At 37.4% G+C, this 22,585-nt stretch overlaps 1 protein-coding gene across 5 annotated transcripts in view; it reads left to right on the forward strand.

Moving 5' to 3' along the window:
* Nucleotides 1-13,272: 13,272 nt before the first annotated feature.
* The window catches only part of OTOF (otoferlin), a 171,374-nt gene continuing 162,061 nt past the window's right edge, over nucleotides 13,273-22,585 (forward strand). For 4 of the 5 annotated variants that reach the window (XM_051976326.1, XM_051976328.1, XM_051976325.1 and 1 more), the window contains exon 1: nucleotides 13,276-13,541. In XM_051976326.1, the coding sequence (XP_051832286.1) occupies nucleotides 13,463-13,541 (79 nt within the window). In that variant the 5' untranslated portion in view covers nucleotides 13,276-13,462. Of the gene's footprint in view, nucleotides 13,542-22,585 lie in introns of all 5 variants that reach the window. The other variant, XM_051976329.1, reaches the window with a different exon arrangement.

Below are 22,585 nucleotides of genomic sequence, written 5' to 3' on the forward strand. Positions count from 1 at the left end.
GGCCTCAGTTTCCTCATCTGCAAAGTGAAGTAACTTGAGCTTGGATATACGCTCTTAAAAAGTTGTGGGTTCCCCATCCTTGGAGGTCTTTAAGCACAGATAGATGTCATTTGGGGTTTTAATAGGGATTATTATTTGAATAGAAGTTAGATGGAGACAGCATTCCATTTCAACTCTAAGGTTATATATCTCTGCAACTTTGGTTCTCAGTCTGATATTTTCCATCTACTGTCAGCTATGGATATTTTTAGTTTCTCCTACGCTGGAAATAGCAATTCAAGTGACTTTGGAAAACAAAACACATGTGCCTTAAAACAAGCTTCAGCAAAGCCAGCTAGACCTTGGATGAATGGTGAGGAGGGGATAACCTTTGTTCCCCCCTCCACATAATAGTATTTTATTTTTTCTAATGTAAAAATAATTTTCAACATTTACTTTCATGAGACTTTGATTTCCATTCTCCCTTCCTCCCTCAGTTGCACCTCCTCAAGAAAACATGTAATCTGATACAGGTTATACATATATGATCATATTAAACCAATTTCCACATTAGTCATATTGTAAAAGAAGAATCAGAAAGGTAAAAACCACAAGAAAGAAAAAAAGTGAAAAATACTATGCTTGGGCCTGTATTCAGACTTCATAGTTCTTTCTCTGGATGTGGATAGTATTTTCCATCATGAGTCTTTTGGAATTATCTTAGATCACTTATTTCTAAGAAGAGTTTAGTCTATTAAAGTTGATCAACACACAATGTTTTGGTTACTATGAATAGTGTTTTCTAGTTCTGCTTACCTCACTCAACATCAGTTCATGTAAGTCTTTTCAGATTTTTTCTGAAATCCACCCTCTCTTCATTTTTTATATTAAAATAGCATTCGATTACATTCATATTCCACAATTTGTTCAGCCATTCCTCAAATAATGGGCAGCCCCTCAATTTTCAATTCTTTGCTACTATAAAGAGTTGCTATAAAAAATTTTGCATATGTGAGTTTTTCCCTCTTTTTAAATGATCTCTTTGAGACCTAGCTCTCAGGTATGAGAGCATTTAGGGTTCTCAGATTCTGTGAAGTACTTTATCTCATCATTCAGTGCAGACTATCCAAATCCATAAATGAATAAAGAAAAGTTAGCAGAAGTGTGTCTTGGATGAGATTTCAGAAATCTGAACAAATTAGAAAGGCTTACTTAGATCAGCCCCAGGGATCCCTTAAAGATTGGTTGGAATATTTCTTGATCTTAGATGTGAATATTGCAAACTGAGAACCATTTGGTATCTTTCCATAAACCCATAGACATTTGCTAGAATGATAGAATTTTATATTTATAGACAGTCTAACTTAAACCTGACTAAGCGTTTCCCACTACTAGATCCCAAGCACACATGATTATCCAGCCTTTGCTTGAGGATTCAGGAGAAACTCATCACCTTTCAAGACAACTCATTCCATTTTTTGGTTATTTCTTTATGTGAGGATAGGAGTTTCTATCTCCGTACTCTAATTAGTGTTATCACAGAAGGCCCAGGTGTCTCAGCGAATCAATAAACCAACAAAACATTTCTTAGGTGCAAAGCACTCTAAGTTGTACACAGTAACAGCAACATTGTATAATGATCCACTGTGAATAACTTAATTATTCTCAGCAATACAACAATCCAAGACAATTCCAAAGGACTCAAGGAAAATGCTATTAACATCCAGAGAAAGAATCAATGGAGTCTGAATGAAGATTGAAGTAACTATTTTCACTTTGTTTCTTTGCATATGTGTGTATGTGTGTATTTCCTTTTAGTTGTATTTCTTCTTTCGCAACATGACTAAAATAGAAATGTATTTTAAATGATTGCACATATATAACCTATATGAAATTGTTTACCATTTCAGAAAGGGGAAGTGAGAAAGGGAGGGAGAAAATTTGAAACTCAAAAAAATTTAAATGAATATTAAAATTTGTCTTTACAATGAATTGGAATAAATAAAATTTTATCACAAGCCTGATGGAGGCTTGTGAGCAACAACACTAAAATCATTCTCAATCCCTCAGAATTACACCCAGCACCTTGAAGAGAATAAGTAAAAGTTATCTCATTCTAGGAACCAATCTTCCAGAATGAATAGAACTCAGGGAAGTAGTTGGAAGAAACATTTTACTTATGCAGAGGCAAAAAATTGTAATTTTGACTCATATTCCTAATTCTTTACTCTTAATTTAAAGATCATTGGTTTTGATAGAAAAAATGTTGTTTCAATGGACAGAAGCAGCTACACCCAAAGAAAGAACCTGGGAAATGAATATAAACTGCTTGCATTTTTGTTTTTCTTCCCGGGTTATTTATACCTTCTGAATTCAATTCTCCCTGTGCAACAAGAAAATTGTTTGGTTCTGCACACATATATTGTATCTAGGATATACTGTGACCTATTCAACATGTAAAGGACTGCTTGTCATCTGGGGGAGGGGGTGGAGGGAGGGAGGGGAAAAATCGGAACAGAAGTGAATGCAAGGGATAATGCTGTAAAAAATTACCCTGGCATGGGTTCTATCAATAAAAAGTTATTTTAAAAAATGTTGTTTTTTTTAAAACTTAAAAAATTGAATAGTTTTTCCTTTTCTCCATTATCATTATTATTGTCCCAAGAACCCCAATCAGTGGTCCTACATGTTCACTGATGTATCAATTAATCCAAAATCATTTTTAAAGTTTTTTACATCATATTTTTAAAATCTATTTGCATTTATTGTTAAATATTTCCAAATTACATGTAAAAAAAATTTTAACTTTCATTTTAAAGAATTTTGAATTTCATATTCTCTCTCTTCCTCCAGCTCTTCCTCTAGCCCTTGAAAAGGCAAACAACATGATACCAATTATTCATGAGCAATCATGCAAAGCATATTTTGTATTAGGCACATTGTAAGAAAAAACAGAAGACAGATAGCTAGTAGAGTAGATAAAATTCCTGGTCCAGGAGTTAGAAAGACACATCTTTGTAACCTTAAATATGGCCTCAGACACTTATTAGCTATGTGATCTTGGGCAAGTCACTTAACCTTGTTTGCTTCAATTTCCTCATCTGTAAAATGAGCTGGAGAAGAATATGGCAACTACTCAGTATTTTTGCTGAGAAAATTCCAAATGGGATTATAAGGAGTCAGGCATAACTAAAAAGATTGAACAACAACAATATAAACATAAAAACAAGAAAAAGTACAAAAAGTATGCTTCAGAGTTCATCAGTTCTCTCTCTGGATATGGATAGCATTGCTCATCATGGAACATTGGAATTATCTTGGATCATTGTTTTGATCAGAGTAGCTGAGTTTTTCACAGTTGATAATTCTTATAATATTACTGTTGCTGTATAAAATATTCTCCTGGTCTTGCTCACTTCACTTTACATGAATATCTTCCCAGGTTTTTCTGGAACCATTCTACTCATCATTTCTTACAGCAAAACAATATTATATCACAATCACATACAATCTGTCTGGCCATTTCCCAATTGATGGGGATGCTCTCAATTTCCAATTATTTGCCATCACAAAAAGAATTGCTATAAATATTTTTGTACAAATCGTTTTCCATTTTCTTTTATCTTTTTGGGATACAGATCTAGAGAAATATTGCTATGTCAAAAAGGTATGCACAATTTAATGCCCTTTGATCATGGTTACCAATTGTTTTCCAGAATGGTTGAATCAGTTCATAACTCCATCAGCAATGTATTAGGGTCCTAAATTAATCTACATCTGTTCTAGCATTTGCTACTTTCTTTTCCTGTCATCCTAGCCAAATTAATAAGTATGAGATGTCATCTCGGAGTTGTTTTAATATATATATATATATATATATTAATAGTGATTTAAAGAATGTTTTCCTGTGATTATTGATAGCCTTGATTTCTTCTGAAACTGCCTCTTAATACCCTTTGGCCACTTATCAATTGAAGAAATGTTTATTAAAAAAAGAAAACAATAAAATTGACCCAGTTCCTTATATATTGAAGAAATGAGTCATTTATCAGAAAAATGCTGTAAAATCCCCTCTACCTAGTTTCCCAATTTCCTTCTAATTTTGGCTGCATTTGCTTGGTTTATGCAAAATTTGTTAATTTCTTTTCTTTTTTTCCCCCTAAGGCAATTGGGATTAAGTGACTTGCCCAGGGTCACACAGTCAGGAAGTATTAAGTATCTGAGACCTATTTTGAACTCAGGTCAAAGTTAGGAGGCTAACTTCAGGGCTGGTCTTTTATCCACCCCGCCACCTAGCTGCCCCTAAATTTTGTTAATTTCATGCAATCAAAATTACCCATTTTATTTCCCATGACCTTATCTAGCTTTTGTTTAGTTATACACTCTTCTTTTATCTATAGATCTGACAAATTTGTTCATGCTTCCCTAATTTACTTTATGTTTAAGTCATTTATTCATTTTGCCCTTATCTTGATATATGGTATGAGATGCTGGTCTTTGCCTAGTTTCTGTTAAACTGCTTTCTAGTTTTCCCAGAAATTTTTGTCAAATGGTGAGTTCTTACCCCCAAAACATGGATCTTTGGGTTTATTGAACACTATGATCATTTACTACTGTGTGATATATATATAATATATATAGTAAATGATCATAGTGTTCAATATATGTTTATTATATTGGCTTGGTCTATCCATGAGCAATTAATATTCTCCAATTATAGATCTGTTTCTATTTTTTGGAAAGGCATTTTGTATTTCTGTTCATATAATTCCTGGGGTTTTCTTGGTAAGAGGATCCCCAAGTACTTTATTTTATCAGATGTTATTTTCAATGGAATTTATCTTTTTTATCTCTTCCTACTGGACGTTGTTGGTAATATATAGAAATGCTGATGAATGGGGTTATGTGGGTTTATTTTAAATCCTCCATCTTTACTAAAGTTGTTAATTGTTTCAGCTACTTTTTAAATTTGAATTCGCTAGGATTCTCTAAGTATTCCATCATATCGCCTTCAAAGATATATATATATATATTTAATTAATAGTGATTTAAAGAATGTTTTCCTGTGATTATTGATAGCCTTGATTTCTTCTGAAACTGCCTCTTAATACCCTTTGGCCACTTATCAATTGAAGAAATGTTTATTAAAAAAAGAAAACAATAAAATTGACCCAGTTCCTTATATATTGAAGAAATGAGTCATTTATCAGAAAAATGCTGTAAAATCCCCTCTATCTAGTTTCCCAATTTCCTTCTAATCTTGGCTGCATTTGCTTGGTTTATGCAAAATTTGTTAATTTCTTTTCTTTTTTTCCCCCTAAGGCAATTGGGATTAAGTGACTTGCCCAGGGTCACACAGTCAGGAAGTATTAAGTATCTGAGACCTATTTTGAACTCAGGTCCTCCTAACTTCAGGGCTGGTCTTTTATCCACCCCGCCACCTAGCTGCCCCTAAATTTTGTTAATTTCATGCAATCAAAATTACCCATTTTATTTCCCATGACCTTATCTAGCTTTTGTTTAGTTATACACTCTTCTTTTATCTATAGATCTGACAAATTTGTTCATGCTTCCCTAATTTACTTTATGTTTAAGTCATTTATTCATTTTGCCCTTATCTTGATATATGGTATGAGATGCTGGTCTTTGCCTAGTTTCTGTTAAACTGCTTTCTAGTTTTCCCAGAAATTTTTGTCAAATGGTGAGTTCTTACCCCCAAAACATGGATCTTTGGGTTTATTGAACACTATGATCATTTACTACTGTGTAATATATATATAATATATATAGTAAATGATCATAGTGTTCAATATATGTTTATTATATTGGCTTGGTCTATCCATGAGCAATTAATATTCTCCAATTATAGATCTGTTTCTATTTTTTGGAAAGGCATTTTGTATTTCTGTTCATATAATTCCTGGGGTTTTCTTGGTAAGAGGATCCCCAAGTACTTTATTTTATCAGATGTTATTTTCAATGGAATTTATCTTTTTTATCTCTTCCTACTGGACGTTGTTGGTAATATATAGAAATGCTGATGAATGGGGTTATGTGGGTTTATTTTAAATCCTACATCATTACTAAAGTTGTTAATTGTTTCAGCTACTTGTTAAATTTGAATTCGCTAGGATTATCTAAGTATTCCATCATATCGCCTTCAAAGAGTGATAGTTTTGTTTCCTTATTGCCTATTTTTCCTTCTTTCAATTTCTTTTTCTTGTTTTATTACTATAGCTAACATTTCTAGTACAATATTGAATAACAGGATTGATAATGGACATCTTTGTTTCATTCCTGATCTTATTGAGATGATTTCAAGTTTATTTTTATTACAGATAATGTTTGCTCTAGATTTAGATAGGGCCTACTTATTATTTTAAGAAAGATTCTTTTTATTCCTATGCATTGTAGAGTTTTTAGTAGGAATGGGCATTGCATTTTCTGCATCTATTGATACACTCATCTGATTATTTTTTCTTTGTATTGATATGATTAATTGTATTATAGTTTTCCTAATATTGAACCAGGCCTGCTTTCCTTGTATAAATCCCGCCTGGTCACATTGTATGATTTTTATAAAATATTGCTATAATACCTTGGATAATATTTTATTTAAAAGTTTGCATTGCTATTCATTGCTTTATAGTTTTCTTTCTCTTGTTTTTGCTCTCCCAGATTTTGGTATCATAAGCAAATTTGTGTCATAAAAGGAATTTGGTAGGAATTACCCTTTACCTCCTTTTCAAATAGTTTAGATAGTACTGGGATTAATTGTTCCTTAAATTTTTGTCAGAATTCACTTGTACATCTATCTGGTCATGGGGACTTTTTCTTAGGGAGCTCATTTATGACTTGGTCAATTTCTTTTTCTAAGATGGGGTTATTTAAATATTCTATTTCTTTTTCTGTTAATCTGGGCAATTTATATTTTTTTAGTAAATATCCATCGATTTCACTAAGATTGTCATTACTACTGGCATATGATTATTTAATGCCATCTTTAATATTTATCTTCAACCTCTCTCATTCTGAGCTTTAGCACTTCTGACAGTATTGTGTCCCTCTGTTGTATTCATCTTCAGTTAACTGCCCTTGCAGGCACATTTCTATACATGTCTTTTAAAAATAAAAGTTGGTTGATGAATACACAGTTCATGTACCCAGTCTCTTTTGACAGTTTCCCCTATTCTCCCTCTACAGAATTGTTTGTATTTCTATTGTCAGAACTGCATTGTGCATGGCATTCCACTGTTACTCTATTATATTTTAGATGGGCTGCTAAACCTATTCTTCCTTTGACCTCTGAGACCTATTTTACCAAAATTGCACAAAACCCTCATTTCCTCTCCAAACATCCCTGTACCTGTCAGACTGTGCCCAACTTTTCACCTGTATTAATTATGAACTCTAAGTCCAAGGTAGAATAGTCCTTTAATTGGGAATGAATTTCTACTTTTTGATTAGAATCAGATTCATAATAACAGTTCCTTTAATTATATTACTCACCTTTTAATTAGGGATATTTCCTAAGGACATATAAAGAAAGAATAATTGGTATAAAATATCCTCCTAAAAGTCTGTGAAATACTCTCCCACAAATACATACATACATATATATATATAGACTCCTTATGGACCTTATGGTCTTGAAGCTGCCTTTCCTCAGTGTAATTTTTCCTCACTTCCTGATGTAGTCTTTGGCATGAACTGAGAAGAGAGACTAATCAACATAAAACAGATTAAAAGGGAATCCAGAGTGGCTAGAGACAAAATCACAGTAAATAGTCACAGAGCTATAGAAATGAATCTCTGCCAAAATGAACCGTCCAGTAATAAGATATGCAGACTTTTTTTTTTAAACAAGGAATACTAATGGTCAATCAATCAAACAATAAATATTTGTTATGCACCTACTATATGCCAGACACTATATGTGCTTAGGATACAAGTCTAAAGAGCGAAATAAAATCACTACTAAAAAAGAGATTGCATGACAAGTGCATATATATGTGTATATATGTGTATGTATACATATACACACATATCTATACAAATAGCATAAGTATAAAGTAATAGAGAGCTTGGCACAGTGGCTGGTATGTAATAGGCACTTAATGTTTGTTGACTGATATCTACTGAATCTAGTTTGCATCTAGATGATACAACCAGTAAGATCCCTAGACTCGAATTCAGAAACAGCTGAGTTCAAATTCTGTTTAAGATACTTACTAGCAGTGTGATCCTGGACCTGCCACTAAACTTCTCTCAGCCTTAGTTTACTCATATATAAAATAACATCTATATGATAGGTGGTTGTGAGATTCAATTGAGTTAACATAAATACACTATTAAAGAGCTACATAAATGCTAGCTATTATCATGAAGACAGGGAGTAAGCTCACTATCAGTTGAAGAGGGAAACATTTCAGAAGTTCATGCTTAAATTTCTTGAAAAAGCCCAAAGAACCCACAACTTTTCAGACCTGGATATTGTCTCTAACAAGATCAAATGAGATATTTCCTATTAGACTGAAAGATATGGAGCATTGGCTAAAGAAAAATTTCTATTGTGATTATTTCCCCTACCATAATTAGCTCTAAGAGGGAAGTTGCTTGTGGAAGCCACAAGGGACTTCCCTGCAACAATTCTTTTCAATTCAGCAAATGGTTATTAAGTGTCTTTAACGTTCAAAGCAGCCTCTTAGGGAGATACAAAGATAGAGAAGATAGCATAAGATAAGATAAGAAAACAAATCGCTGCAGAAAACTGAGAACAAGTAAGTCTGAGCACCAACTTAGGAAAGGCCAAAGACCAAGATAATTTTTACTTGAAGGAGCTTACACTCTATCAGGAGGAACAGCGTATGGAAAAATAAATGTAAAATAGACATAATGTAAAGTATTTACCCAAGAATAAACAAAGATGGAGGGATGAGAAGACAAAGATCCATGCCTATTTGAAGAGGGAGAGTTCAGGAAAAGGATCTTAGAGGGCAAGTGGGCATGAATCAAATAATCAACAAGCATTTGTATGCCAGTGTCTATGCCAAGATCTGTGTGAGGTACCAAGAAGAGACAGATCAAAAACCTGTCTTCAAAGAGCTTACATTCTATCAGGAGGAACAATGTATGCAAATATAAGTATAAAATAGATACAACATAAATATGAAGTAACCCCTCCTCAAGAATGAATAAAGATGGAGGGATGTGAGAACAAAGATCCATATGGGAGTGGGGAGTGGTTAACACACAATCAGAGCCCAAACTTCTATTTTAAGTAATAATTCTCGGGTAACCAGGTACTTAGCTCTTTGTTTAGGGTAGAGGAAGGGAGTACCCTCTAAATTTGGTACTCTGGGACAAAGCCCTACTTACTCGCTCTACACAATTACCAACACCTGCATCTTTTGCTTGGATTCTTCACATTGTACAGAAAAGATGCTCTCAACTTTCCTGTGAGAATGTCCTTCTCATTTTGACCCTGAGCTACCTTGCCAATCTTGGCCCCATCTCTTCCTTTTCAATGCACCTTTCCATAAGTTGGACTACCTCCTATAGTCTGAGTAAAGCCCAATATTTGTCACTTCTGTGCCTGGGCTTCTGCTTTTACTTTTTCTTATCTGACAAATTCAAGATTATTTTCCCAGGCTCATCTCTTTTGTTGTTTAGTCATTTAAGTTTTAGCTGACTTTTCATGATCTTATTTGAATTTCCCTGGGCAAACATACTGGAGTGCTTTGCCATTTTCCTTTGATTTTACAGATGAAGAAACTGAGACAAACAGGGTTAAGTGACTTATCCAGGATCATACAGTTGGCATGTGTCTGAAGTTGGATTTTAACTCAGGTCTTCCAGACTCAGGCCCAATACTCTATGCACTGTACTGTCAAACTGCCCTAAGGCTCATCTTAAATGTTACCTTATCCATGAAGTCATCCCTGAACTCTCTCAGCTCTTGGAAGGAAGAAAGGAAGGAAGGAAGGAAGGGAAGAAGGAAGGAAGGAAAGAAGGGAAGAAAGGAGGAAGGAAAGAAGGGAAGAAGTGAGGGAGGGAGGAAAGGAAGAAGGGAAAAAGGAAGGAAGGAAGGAAGGAAAGAGAGAAGGAAGGAAGGAAGGAAAGAGGGAGGAAGTATATGAAAAAGGTGAAGAACTTACAGATCAAGCACATATTGATCAGGAACTGTTAGCTAAAACCTTAAAGGCCTCAGTTTAGGAAGCATGTGATTTTAGATAAGGTCTGGACTATATTCTATTGTTCAAAGGAGGATAGGTGTTGAGAAAGCTGTACATTACCTTGTCTACTACATTCCACTGACCAAATAGAGGAATAGAGCTTATGTAACCAAATCACACCATATAGAGGGTGGGATTTTAGGGGTTCTTTGTCTGAAATGTATAAAAACTGTGAACATTTTCAAAGGAGTGGCTCTCTCCTGCTGGGAATTCAGCTCACACACTAGGATGGGGTCCGCTTCTCGAGATTCTAATAAATAATTCTGCTTTTTATGGGTGATCTCTATAATAGTCAATTTGGGTAGGTCTCTTTTTGCCCTAAACAGAAGGAAGGAAGGAAGGAAATTTCTTGGGAGGAGATATTTAAAGGAGAACAATCCCTGGGGAGGAAAGAGGGGGAGAGAGAGAGAAGGGAAGCAGCGGAGGTGGGGGGAGAGGAGGGAAGAGGGCTCAGATCTTAAGCATACACACATTTAGAATTATAGATCTCAAAATACAATTTTCCATTATCCTGAGAAACCCATTTTGGTAATGAATCAGTAGTAGAGAGATTTGAGGTGCAAATAGAAATGGTCAAACAATACTTCTCACCATACCTGCTACTTAAGTGTTTAATAGATTGATGGAGTGATTGTTTATTTCCATGTAACATAAAAAGTATTTCCAGATTAGGAATGCACATCCTACATCCTTGAGCCACTTGAGTCTATGCAGAGCAGAAGTAGCTAGTTTCTGACTGGACATGGATCATGGCATATCTCCTAAATTAGGACAAGCTGGTCTTCATACGTGACTGACAATTAATTTAACAAATATTCATTAATCACTTACTGTATCTGAAAAACTATGGGATAAACATTTGTTGAATTGCTCTTTCCATCATTAGGGATTTACAATCTCATCATATGCTCTGCTTTGATTCAATTTCACAAATTTAGAACCTATTGTATGCCAGGCATTATGCTAGACAGTGGGGCTACAAAGGTTAAAAGAATTATGTCCTTCCCTCCTAGAGAATTTGCATTCTGTGGGGAAATAACACAAACACATCAGTAAATATCAATAGATATCATCTAGGTAAGTTTACTGAGCATTATTGATGTTGTTTTACCTTTGTTTTCAAAGAGGACCAATGACACCATGAAGATGATGTCTTGACTTGCTTTTGAATTGGATTAAAGAGAGACATTAATTCCTTCTCTCAAATTCCTCACCTAAGAGCAAGAAACAAAGTTTGAGACCATCTTGCTTTATCTCTAGTTATTTGCTGGAGACCTCTGGAGTAGGTAGAGGTAGAGCTTTATACTGTCCAATATGAAGGGAGAAGCTATAGAGCAAAGCTTCTTAAACTGTAAGTGAATGTGAGGGTACTGAAATTATGACTTATTATCAGTAAATGTTTGATTTGTACACCTATTTTTATATACCTATATACTCAGGGTAGCATAAAAATTTCTTTGGTGAAAATGGGTCGCCATATTAGGAAAGTTTAAGAAGTCCTAGTATCTCTCAGATCTGTGGAGAAGGAAGGAATTTATGGCCAAGGAAGTAATGTTATGATATGAAAAAATGGATAATTTTGACTATATTAAAAAGTTTTTGTACAAACAAAACCAATCTAGCCAATATTAGAAAGGAAGAAGAAAACTGTGCATACCTTTTGATCCAGCAGTGTCTCTACTGGGTCTGTACCCCCAAAATTCTCTTCATAAGAAGAGAAAAGGGATCCACATGTGCAAAAATGTTTGTAGCAGCCCTTTTTTGAGTGGCAAGGAAGTAGAAACTAAGGGATTCCCCATAAGTTGGAGAATGGCTGAATAAATTATGGCATATGAATGTAATGGAATATTATTGTTCTATAAGAAATGATCAGCAAGATGATTTCAGAAAGGCCTGGAGAAACTGACATGAACTGTTGCTAAGTGAAGTGAGAAGAATCAAGAGGATACTGAACACAGCAATAATAAGATTATGTGATGATTAATTCTGATGAATTTGGCTCTTTTCAACAATGAGGTGATTCAGGACAATTCCAATAGACTTATGATAGAGGTATCTGCATCCAGAGAAAGGACTATGGGGACTGAGTGTGTATCACAACATATTATTTTCACCTTTTTGTTGTTTGCTTGCTTTCTGTTTTCTTTCTCATTTTTTTCCTTTTTGATCTTGTTTTCTTGTGCAGCATGATAAATGTGGAAATATGCATAGAATTGCACATATTTAACATATATTGGATTACTTGCTGTCTAGGGAAGGGGTGGGGCAAGAGAGGAAGAAAAATTTGTAACATAAGGTTTTGCAAGGGTGAATGCTGAAAACTACCTTTATATGTATTTTGAAATTTAAAAGCTATTATTATTTTTAAAAAGAAAAGAAAAGAAGTCACTAGTGGAAAAAAAGTTTAAGAAGCCCAACTATAGGGTTGCTGAAGAGGCTTCCTGAGTGAAGTCTGACATGCCCTGGTACCAACTCTTAATATCCATTGGGACTCATGTTATCACCAGGAATGGATGTAAGATACCATTATCACTGAGCACAGCTGTGATAAAAATTACTCTGAAAACAATTTTGACAGCTTAACCCTACCTAACTTGTTGTCTTCCACATGCCTGTTTTTCCCAGATGAAAAGAACTGAATTCAGCTCTGCACTCTTTTTCACAGCTATTAACAACTTGCTCTTTGAGCACAGAAATAATTTGTGCTGTCTTCTTCCTGCCCTCTTTTAATTTCATTCCTTGCTCCTGTCTAATATCTCTCCTAAGACTAAAAGAAAAAGGCTTTCTTAAAAGCAGTGGAAGGGGTTGCTGAAAGAGCTAGCAGCTGCTGGAGCCATAAGATTCTGAGAAAAGACACCTGAAGCTGAGCAGCGCTTTATCTGGGAGAAGGCAGCTCGTGAAAAATTCATTCACAGACTCTGTGCTAGTTGCACTTTTTTCCCATGCATGCATGCACACATGTACACTTAAACACACACACACACACACAGCCCACTCTTGCAATGGTGGCTCTGGATTGACAAGTGGCTCTGAGCTGGAGAGGGGGAGGAGGCTTCTCTGCTGATGAGTAGCAGTGAAGAACAGCAGCTCCTGTTTCCTGGGTCTCTGTGGGCAGCATCTAGGGTGAAGGAGGAGGAGGCAGAAGGAAGAAGCAGAGTGAGAGGCAGGCAGGCTGCATCGCATCAGCAATCCCACAGTGGCAGTGGCCCATTGCCTGCCCACCCTAAACGTGACCCTGACTATCCAGCATGGCTCTCATAGTTCATCTGAAGACCATCACAGAACTGAAGGGCAAAGGGGACCGTATCGCTAAAGTGACTTTCCGAGGTATGGACCAGTCCAACTTGCTTTCTGAGACATGGGTTTGTAGGGAGTCCCTCCCTTATCTCGAATTATTAATCAAGCCAGAATATGTCTGAGTGGGCATCTGCGGGACTCAGAAGGGTAACAGGGGATGGGGGTAGAGGGCAGAGGAAAAGTTCTCTGCAGAGCCCTATGGGGTTTTGAATTGTATAATGACACCTGCCCCTAGCCAGTCTGGTCTTTTGGATTTCTTGGGTAATGAGGATTCTTTCTCCCTGTTTCTATATCTCTTTGTGTTTTTCTTCCCTTATCTTTCTGCTTTTTTGTGTCTACCTCTCTTTGTGATTCTGCATTTGCTTGTTCCTGAGTTGGGTGAGAATTCATCTGATTGCAGGGGGCTTTTCAGAGGAAAGAAAAAGAATCTTGTTCTCTGCAGAAGGTGGCAGTTGGGAGAAGGGTAGCATAGAGTTGCAGCAAACCAACACTGAATAGAACTGGCCACAGGGAGCAGTTCCTTGGAAACTTCCAGTCCCTGAGTTCCAGAGTCTAGTTTTAGTTCTGTCTGCATCTCCTTCCCTCTCCCTCCTTTACTTACACACAGGTTGACCATCTGAATAGTAACAAATCTTCAAGTGATCACAGTGAAAAGTCTCAAGGAGGTCAAGGATGAACCTGTGTCTAGGCTCAAAGTTCAGACATAGAGCATCTTGACCAATTTTCAGATCTCTGAATAGGTCTATATCTATGTACTTCCTTTAGTCCTATTCATGATTCTCACCTCTGCTCCCTCTCCGTGTCTCCCTTAGGACACTGCTGTCCTTGTTCTGACCCCCTCTTTTATCTGCGCTAAATGACCGTTTCTTTCCTTCTCTCAACTTCTCTCATCTCTGCTTGCTGCCCATCCCTGTGCTTCAGAACAAGTCCATGGAGGTCTTTGTCCAAAGCCCAGATGCCATATCACCCTCTCCAGCTTAGTGGCAAAATGGGTAGAATTTTGGACTTAAAGTCAGGAAACCCTGAGTTCAAATTCTATATCAAATCTTGTGTGACACTGGGATAGTTGCTTAACCTTTCTTTATCTCCATTAACTTATCTGTAAGATGGGAATAATAATACCACCTACCTCAGTGGGTTGTTGTGAGGATCAAATGAAATTCTGAAAATCTTTGAGTGCTATAGAAATGCTACCTATTGTTGTTGTCCTTACTATTAGTAGGATATTGGTGGAAAAACACCTCCACTAAGTGGGAATTGGAATAGGGATGAAATGTTGGGAGAAAGTATATACCCTACCCTGCATTCAGACAGAAGAATTATATATCACAGAAATAATTTGTTTTCCAAAAATATTTCCAAAAACTGCTCTTTGCACCTGCCTGTATTAATGGATCAACAAATGTTGACATGGGAGGAGCTGAGTTTCCTTTCTTCTCCTTTATAACAATCAGTGGGAATGAGCTCCTAGTAGGAAGGGAGATTGCAAAAGAGCTGCTTTACCTCTGCTTTTAAATATTAGAGGCACATTTTCACTCCCCCACTTCTCAAAGGTCTGAAACTCTTATTGCCCACTAGTGCTCCTAGTGACAATCCTGCCAATTCTCACTTCATTCATCCGCGGTTCAGGGGAGATGATTGCTACTGGTGTGAGTGTGTGTGTGTGTGTGTGTGTGTGTGTGTGTGTGTGTGTTGTCCCCCACTTCTTCCCAGGAATTGAGGAATATAGGGACATCAGTTGAACCAAAGGCAACATCATTCTCTCTGGAGAACAGGATTTCCCTTCCCTGGCACTAAGTCAAGTTGAGGTAATCTTGAGTCCTTCTATCACTCCAGGTAAGATCTGCCCTAAGCTGACCTCTTTCTGCTTCATCCTCTGGTAGCCTCTCCAGGAATGACTCCTCAATCTTCCCCACAAAGTCTGCTTTTAGGCTTCCCCACATTTGCCCCAGGCACCAGGTTTCCTAAGTAAATTTCTGAACAACAGTTGAGTCATTAGCATTCCAGCAGAAGGGAGCAAATGCATTGCCAAATGCCCATCCTGCTTCATTCAAACCCTTGGAATCTAAATTAGTCTTAAGTAGGTTTAGGGGTCTTCTGGCCAGTTTGCTCTCTGTGGGGCCATGGCCCTTATCCTAGCCAAGCTGTTAATGTCTGGTATTGGATCAGCTGCATAGGTGGCCATTGAGGCTCCTTCCATTTCTTTAAGATTCTTGTGATGGTTCTTCTGGGCTGATGCTCCATTGTGAGTAGTTCTTTCTTCTGTCACCAGATGCTCTATGATCTAATGTCTAGCTTCTATGTCTTCCTTTAGCCAGAGGACTGGCAGATAGGGACCACTTATAACTTTGGGAAACCATGTTAGGAGCCACTCAAAGCAATAAAGTGGACACATTTTCAGCCTGCTAATAATGGATCGAGTTTTTATGGCTCATTGTTTCCTGTGCTTCCCTACCGCTGGGTCTTTGTTCATTCTGCTTCCAGTTTTTTCAAATGCCCATCTCCTCTTTGCTGCTGAATTACTACCCATCCTTTAAATCCCGAGTCAAATGTTACTTCTTCTTGGAAGCCTTCCCTTACCATTTTCTGCTTCAATAATCATATTCCCCTCTCAGCTATCCCATAGTATTTTATATACAGTTCTGTAATTCACATATCATGGAATGAAAAATGAAATGAATTTAAGGAGGCAGCAAGGTGGTGCAGTAGATAGAGAGCAAGGACTGGAATCAGGGAGACCTCCTCTCCCTAAGCTTAAATCCAGCCTCAGATATTTATTAGCTATGTGACCCTGGGCAAGTCACTTAACCTTATTTGCTTCAGTTTCCTCATCTATAAAATAAGCTGGAAAGAAAATGGCAAACCCCTCCAGTATCTTTGTCAAGAAACCCCAAATGGATTCATGAAATGGTGACAAATTGAAATGATTGAGTACCAACAACAAAATGTTCGCTATATGTGATTATTATATTCTTTGTATTTGTAGCCCACTATATATAGCACAGTGGCTGACAGATTGAAGGTGCCTAATAATATTGGTTAGTTGATTGCAAGATATTGTCTGTTATACTATCATTATTCATTGAAGAGTTTATATTTTACCCTGACCTACCTAGAAGTAATAACAGGGCTAAGACTAAGAAAAAAGCTGAGGCTCAGGGAGGGTAGAGTGACTTTTCCCAATGTTACACAGCTAGTATATGGCAGGCCATGGATTTGAACTCAAACCTCCAAACTCCAAGAATGTTTCCTTTCTTTAGGCTGCAAGGTGTAGCAAATGGTACTACGAGACAGTGACATTGCCATAAGACAAATAGACAGACCTACTTAGATGGATCTCTGATCTCATTAATAATAGTATTTGATCCAGTGGTACCGACTGAATCCCCTCTCCTCTCACCCTCTTCCTCTGCTGCTCAGCAGGCAGGATGGAAACAGAACTATAGCAAAAACACCAGCTCAGCCTATATATCATCTGCCTTCCCATAATCACTCAAACGGCCAATTCCTCCTGCTCACCTGTGCTATATTTGTTCCCTCAGGCTAATTCTGCCTTTTGTGCTGGCCTTTTGTGTTCTTCCCTAGCCCAGCAACCAGAGTTATGACTAGAAATTGTATTCCTTTGGAGGAAAAATAATCATGGAGGGAAAGAGGCATTTACTTTGGGAAAAATTGTGAGATGAATCAATGTGCAGGGATGGCTTTTGCCTCAGGAAGGGAGCACACTTTCCCTAGATGTTAGTGTCCTGGGACAAAGCCCCATTAGGCCTATGAGGGTTATGTTGCCATCTCCATTTTTGTTATTACCCATTAAAATTCTGTGTCTTCTTTGACTTCTTTGTTGTCCTCGGCATCAAACTGAGTACATTTGCAGTTTAGAGAAAAAAATGTTCAAATGTCTGAAACTAACATCTCCCCTCCCTGTTTCACTTTTGCATTCTGGCCCTGTGAAATATTGGGAAGATGAAGGGAAACCAACTGGGTTTTGGGAAATGAAAATAATAGTAAACAATAACAATGATGATTGATGATGGATTATTTGCTTGCTGATTTAAAATGTGCAAAGTACATTTCATATATCATGTCATTTTAGCCTTACTACAACCCTATGAGGTAGGTAGGCTAATTACCATTTAAAGATAAGAAAAGGAAAGACATCAGAGAAATTAAGGGACTCAACCTGTGTGAATAGAGTACTGGATTCAAAAGTTAGAAGAAGATGGATTCAAATCCTGCCTCAGATGGGTGTGTTGTGTGACCTTGAGCAACAACACACTCTCTGGGCCTCAGTGTTCTGATTGTAAAATGAGGTGGTTGATTACGATAACCTTTAAGTCCCTCTTAGCTTTAAACCCATGCTCCTAGTGTCAGAGGCAAGATTCAAATTCAGGTCTTCCTGATCCGGCTTCTAGTAACCTAGCCATTCTGCTATGCTGCTATAACAACTTTAGAGCATGACTTAACAAAATCTCTTGATAAAAATTGGAATAATTCATCACAATTCAACATTTATCACTAAGTCCTTTCTGATAATAGCATTTATATAATGATTTATAGTTGGCATAGCATTTTATACATGCTAACTCATTTGATCTTTACAATAACCCTTTGAGGAAGATGCAAGGTAGGGGAGTTATTGTCCCCATTTTATAGATGAGAATACTGAAGATAAAATTCATTAAGTAGAATATTTAAGAAGGAAGAGAATACTGGTTGGGCAAAATGAACCTTCCAAGTCTGAATCTATGGTGCTATGCCCTTTTTTTCTATGAGCTACATAACTGCTGAGATAAGCCTGCGATTTGAGAACAGCCCCACCATGCTGAGCAGTCCAATGTCTTTTTCACAAAAACTATCATCTCATTATTTGAGTCCTATACTTGTGTAGTTGACTTTTTAAACCTAAGTGCTCTTGCTACGCTATCACTGTAAAACAGCTAGCACCTCTAGAGACCTGTACTTGAACAGGAGAGATGGCCACAACTGGACATCCAGACTACGGGCAGAGTGGAAAGAAAGTTGAACTTGATGTTGATTGATGTCCAGTCCCACTTCCAACATTACCTCGCTGTGTGACTGTAGGGGAAGTTGCTTCACAGATTCCAAACCTCAATTTCTCATCTGTAAAATTGAAATAACATTTACCTTAAAAGGTGGTGGCAAGAAAAGCTGTGGAAATGTCAAAGGACAATTAAATTGGGAATTATCAGTACTTGTCTCTATGATTTATACCATGAGATGGAGCCCTTTTGTGTCATCAGTTTCTCTTCATGTACCTTATATATACTGTATACCTCCAAATTTTTCATATAGTAGAAGTTTCTCCATTGAGATTCAGAGTATTCAGAGTACCTGTAGGGCTAAGAACCTCACCAGGCATTAGAATCATGTATTGTCTGCCCTGAAAGGGAACTTGAAAATCATCTACTCTACTCCCCTCATTTTACAATTGAGGTATTAAGTGATTTAGGATTGATCACAGGATCAAATTGAGAACTGGAATATGCTTTCTGTGTGAAAAGATTCTAGACTTGCAGTTAGTAGTGATCTAAGCTAAAATCCTGTTTATTATTAAAATCCAGACTTATTACTGAAGTCAAATTACTTAACCTTTGATATCTCAGAATGTGAGAGTTGAAAGGAATATCTCATTTAACTCAGCAGTCCTGTGATCATATAGGTGACAATTATTGCCATAATCACGATGGCAACAACAATAACAACTAACATTGATATAATGCTTTAAGGCTTACAACCTTTAACACCATATAGTACTTTACAAATATCTTCATCTATCCTTTAATAATGATGAAAGGAGGATGCTAGTATTATCTCCATTTTACAGATGAGAAAGCTAGAGGTAATAAAAGTTAAGTGACCTGTCCAAGCTCACACATGGAGTAAATATCTGAGGCAGCTTTAAAAGTCAGGTCTTTCTTAACTGAAGTCCAGTGTTCTGTCTATTGTGCCACCTAACTGCCTTTCTGTCTCTGTCTCTGCCTCTCTGTCTTTGTCTGGGTCTCTCTGTTTCTCTGTCTCTGTCTCTCTCTGTCTGTCTCTCACTTTCTCCCCACAAATACATATATATATATATATATATGAGTGCCAGGGTAAGAACACTACTCTGGGCTCATAGAGAGGTTAAGTTCACTTTCTTTGCTAATATAACAGAGGAAAAATCTCTCACCCAGCCCAGCCGAGTTCAGACAGGCTCTCTAGATCTCTAACCCAGCCAGAGGTTACTTCTCATCTCCTGATTTCTGGTGGCAGGGAAGGAGAGGAAAGGCCATGCTCCAGCCCAGCAGGGAAGATGGAAGAAATAGAAGTTAAGATTGGGTTGATTAAAAGAGCCTCTGATGAGATTGTCTCCCCTGCAGGGCTGCTTTGCCCCACTGTTGGCAGTCTGCCTGCTCATCCTCTGTGCAGCAATTGTTACAATCCACAAGTAACCGTGTTTTCCTGCTCCTTCCTGGGTGCCCCAACTCAACAGACTCCCGATGCAGAGTCCACTCCCAGCCCCAAAGCTCTTCTTCCTGTCCAGCTCTCACACTCCCCTCCCTACACTTCCACCCCTATCCCTAGCCCATCATATAGGCTCCCACTCTCTCATTCTCTCTGTGTGTCTCTCTCTGGGTCTGTCTCTCTCTCTCTGTCTTTCTGTCTCTGTGTCTTTCTATCTCTGTCTCTGTCTTCTCTCTCTCTCTCCTCTCTCTCTGTCTCTTTGTCTCTCTCTCTCTCTCTCTCTCGCTCTCGCTCTCTCTTTCTCTCTCTCTCATACACACACACACACACACACACACACACACACACACACCCATGGATATGTACAAATCCTTCTAGCTACCAGTCAGGGAGTCTCAGGGATGTATCCAAGCTGGAACAAACCAACTCAAAAAAGGGAAAGCAGAATCCTCTGACAATCCCCTAAAATCCCATTTTGATGATGGCCAATCATAAGGATGTAAAAATGGCTCTTAAAAACACTCTCAGCGATATATGCTATCATAACAAAGCAGTTGCTGGAAAAGTACAAAATACAGCTATGTAAATCATCTCCAAACGTCAAAATCCAGGGCAATTTTCCCAATAATACAAATGTTGCTTCAGAAAATGCTTGGCTCTGCCATGGTTCTGTTACCTATTGCTATTGAGGACTGCATGGCACAGTGGAAAAGCTCTGTCTCTGGGCCAGGGGTTCTTGACTTGGGGTCTATAGTCCCAGGATAGATTTCAGGGGCATCTGTGAACTTAGTGGAGGGATGAATCATTAGTTTCACTAGGCTTTGGTTTCCTTGGTAATCCTATATACATTATTTTAAAATATATAATTTAAACATGGTTTAAAAACATAATTCTGAGAAGGTATCCATAGGCTTTAACAGATAACCAAAGTAGACCATGTCACAAAAAAGATTAAGAACTTTTGATATTTAGTCAGAAAACCTGGACTCAAATCTCACTGCTAATGCCATCTGTGAAATCTTGAACAAATTTCTTAACCTTTTTTGGCCTTTAAAATATTAGACCAGCTGCCTCTGAGTCTGCTTCCTGAGCCTATGAGCCTTGGACTGAAAGTCAGGGGACCTAGGTCCAACCTAACCCATCAAACATTTATTTTCTATTACAAAGAAAGGCACTGCACTGGATGCTGGGGAAATGAATTAAAACAAATAATTAGAAAGAGCTTTGGCCCTCAAGAAGCTTATATTCTAGTGTGAGTTTTGGAGGGTGGAATAGATTTAAGTGCACTAATAAATATATATAATAGTCTTTCTGAGAAGACTGTTGTGCTTATAACATATACAACAAATTCTAGTTTTTTATTTTATGTTTTTAGTGAGGCAATTGGAGTTAAGTGACTGTCACACAGCTAGAAAGTGTTAAGTGTCTGAGACGGAATTTGAACTCAAGTCCTCCTGACTCCAGGACCAGTGCTGTACCCATTGCACCATCTAGATGCCCCCAATATAACAAATTCTAAAAGGAAAAAGATGCTAAAAGCTTGAAGAAAAGAGGATATTTTTGCAGGCGGTTATACGTGAGCAGTACTTTGAAGAAAACAGGATTCTAAGACATAAAAGAATGAAATGGAAATATGTAAGTTGAACATAATCAACAAAGGCCTTAAGAGGGCCTGGGACTTTTTTGTAGAAAGTGAGATTTTAGGTGGGACTTGAAGGAATCCTAGGAAACAGGAAGCCCAGATGAGGAAGGAGAGCATTTGGTCATGATGTGCAATCAGAAAATATCTCTAGAGCCAAGAGATTAAGTGTCCTGTGTGTAGAATAGCAAGGAGATCATTATCACTGGATCTGAGAATACCTAGTAATCGGGGGGGGGGGTAAGAGTTTAAATAGACTAGAAAGATGGAAATGTTATTTTATGAAGGGGAACCCTGAACACCAAACAGTGGATTTTTAATTTGATCCTAGAGGTGATAGGGAACTAATAGAGTTTATTGAATATGAGGCATGACCTCAGAGGACTTGTGCTTTAAATAAATTTCTTTGATGGCTAAATGGAGAATGCACTGGAGTGGGAAGACTTATGGCAGGCAGAGCATCCTGCAAGCTATTGCAATAATCCAACTGTGACATGATAAGGACCTGTTCCAACATGGTGGAAGAGAATGTATTCAAGAAATGTTGCTAAGGTGAAATCAACACATCTTCGCAATAGATTGGACATAGGGGAGTAAGAGATAGTGGGGAGTCAAGGATGACATCTAGATTATGGCTTGGGGCACTGGGAGGATGGTGGTATGACAGTAATATGACTATTTGGAAGAGGAAATTATTTAGGAGGAAAGATAAACATGTTGGATTTAAGATGTCTACTGAACATCCAGTTTGAGAAGTCTGAAAAGCAATGGAAGATACAAGATTGGATGTCAGCAGAAAGATTAGGTAGATATGAGAATCATCAGCATAGAAGTGATAATTAAATCCATGGGAGCCCATGAAATCACCAAATGAGATGGTATAGAAAGAAGAGAAGAGGGATCAAGACAGAGTCCTGTGGGACAGAGTGACCTGGATTGGGATACAGCAAGGGAAACTGCCAGTGTCAATTAG

This window comes from Antechinus flavipes, chromosome 2, assembly GCF_016432865.1.
Source record: "Antechinus flavipes isolate AdamAnt ecotype Samford, QLD, Australia chromosome 2, AdamAnt_v2, whole genome shotgun sequence".
Taxonomy (NCBI): Eukaryota; Metazoa; Chordata; class Mammalia; order Dasyuromorphia; family Dasyuridae; genus Antechinus; species Antechinus flavipes.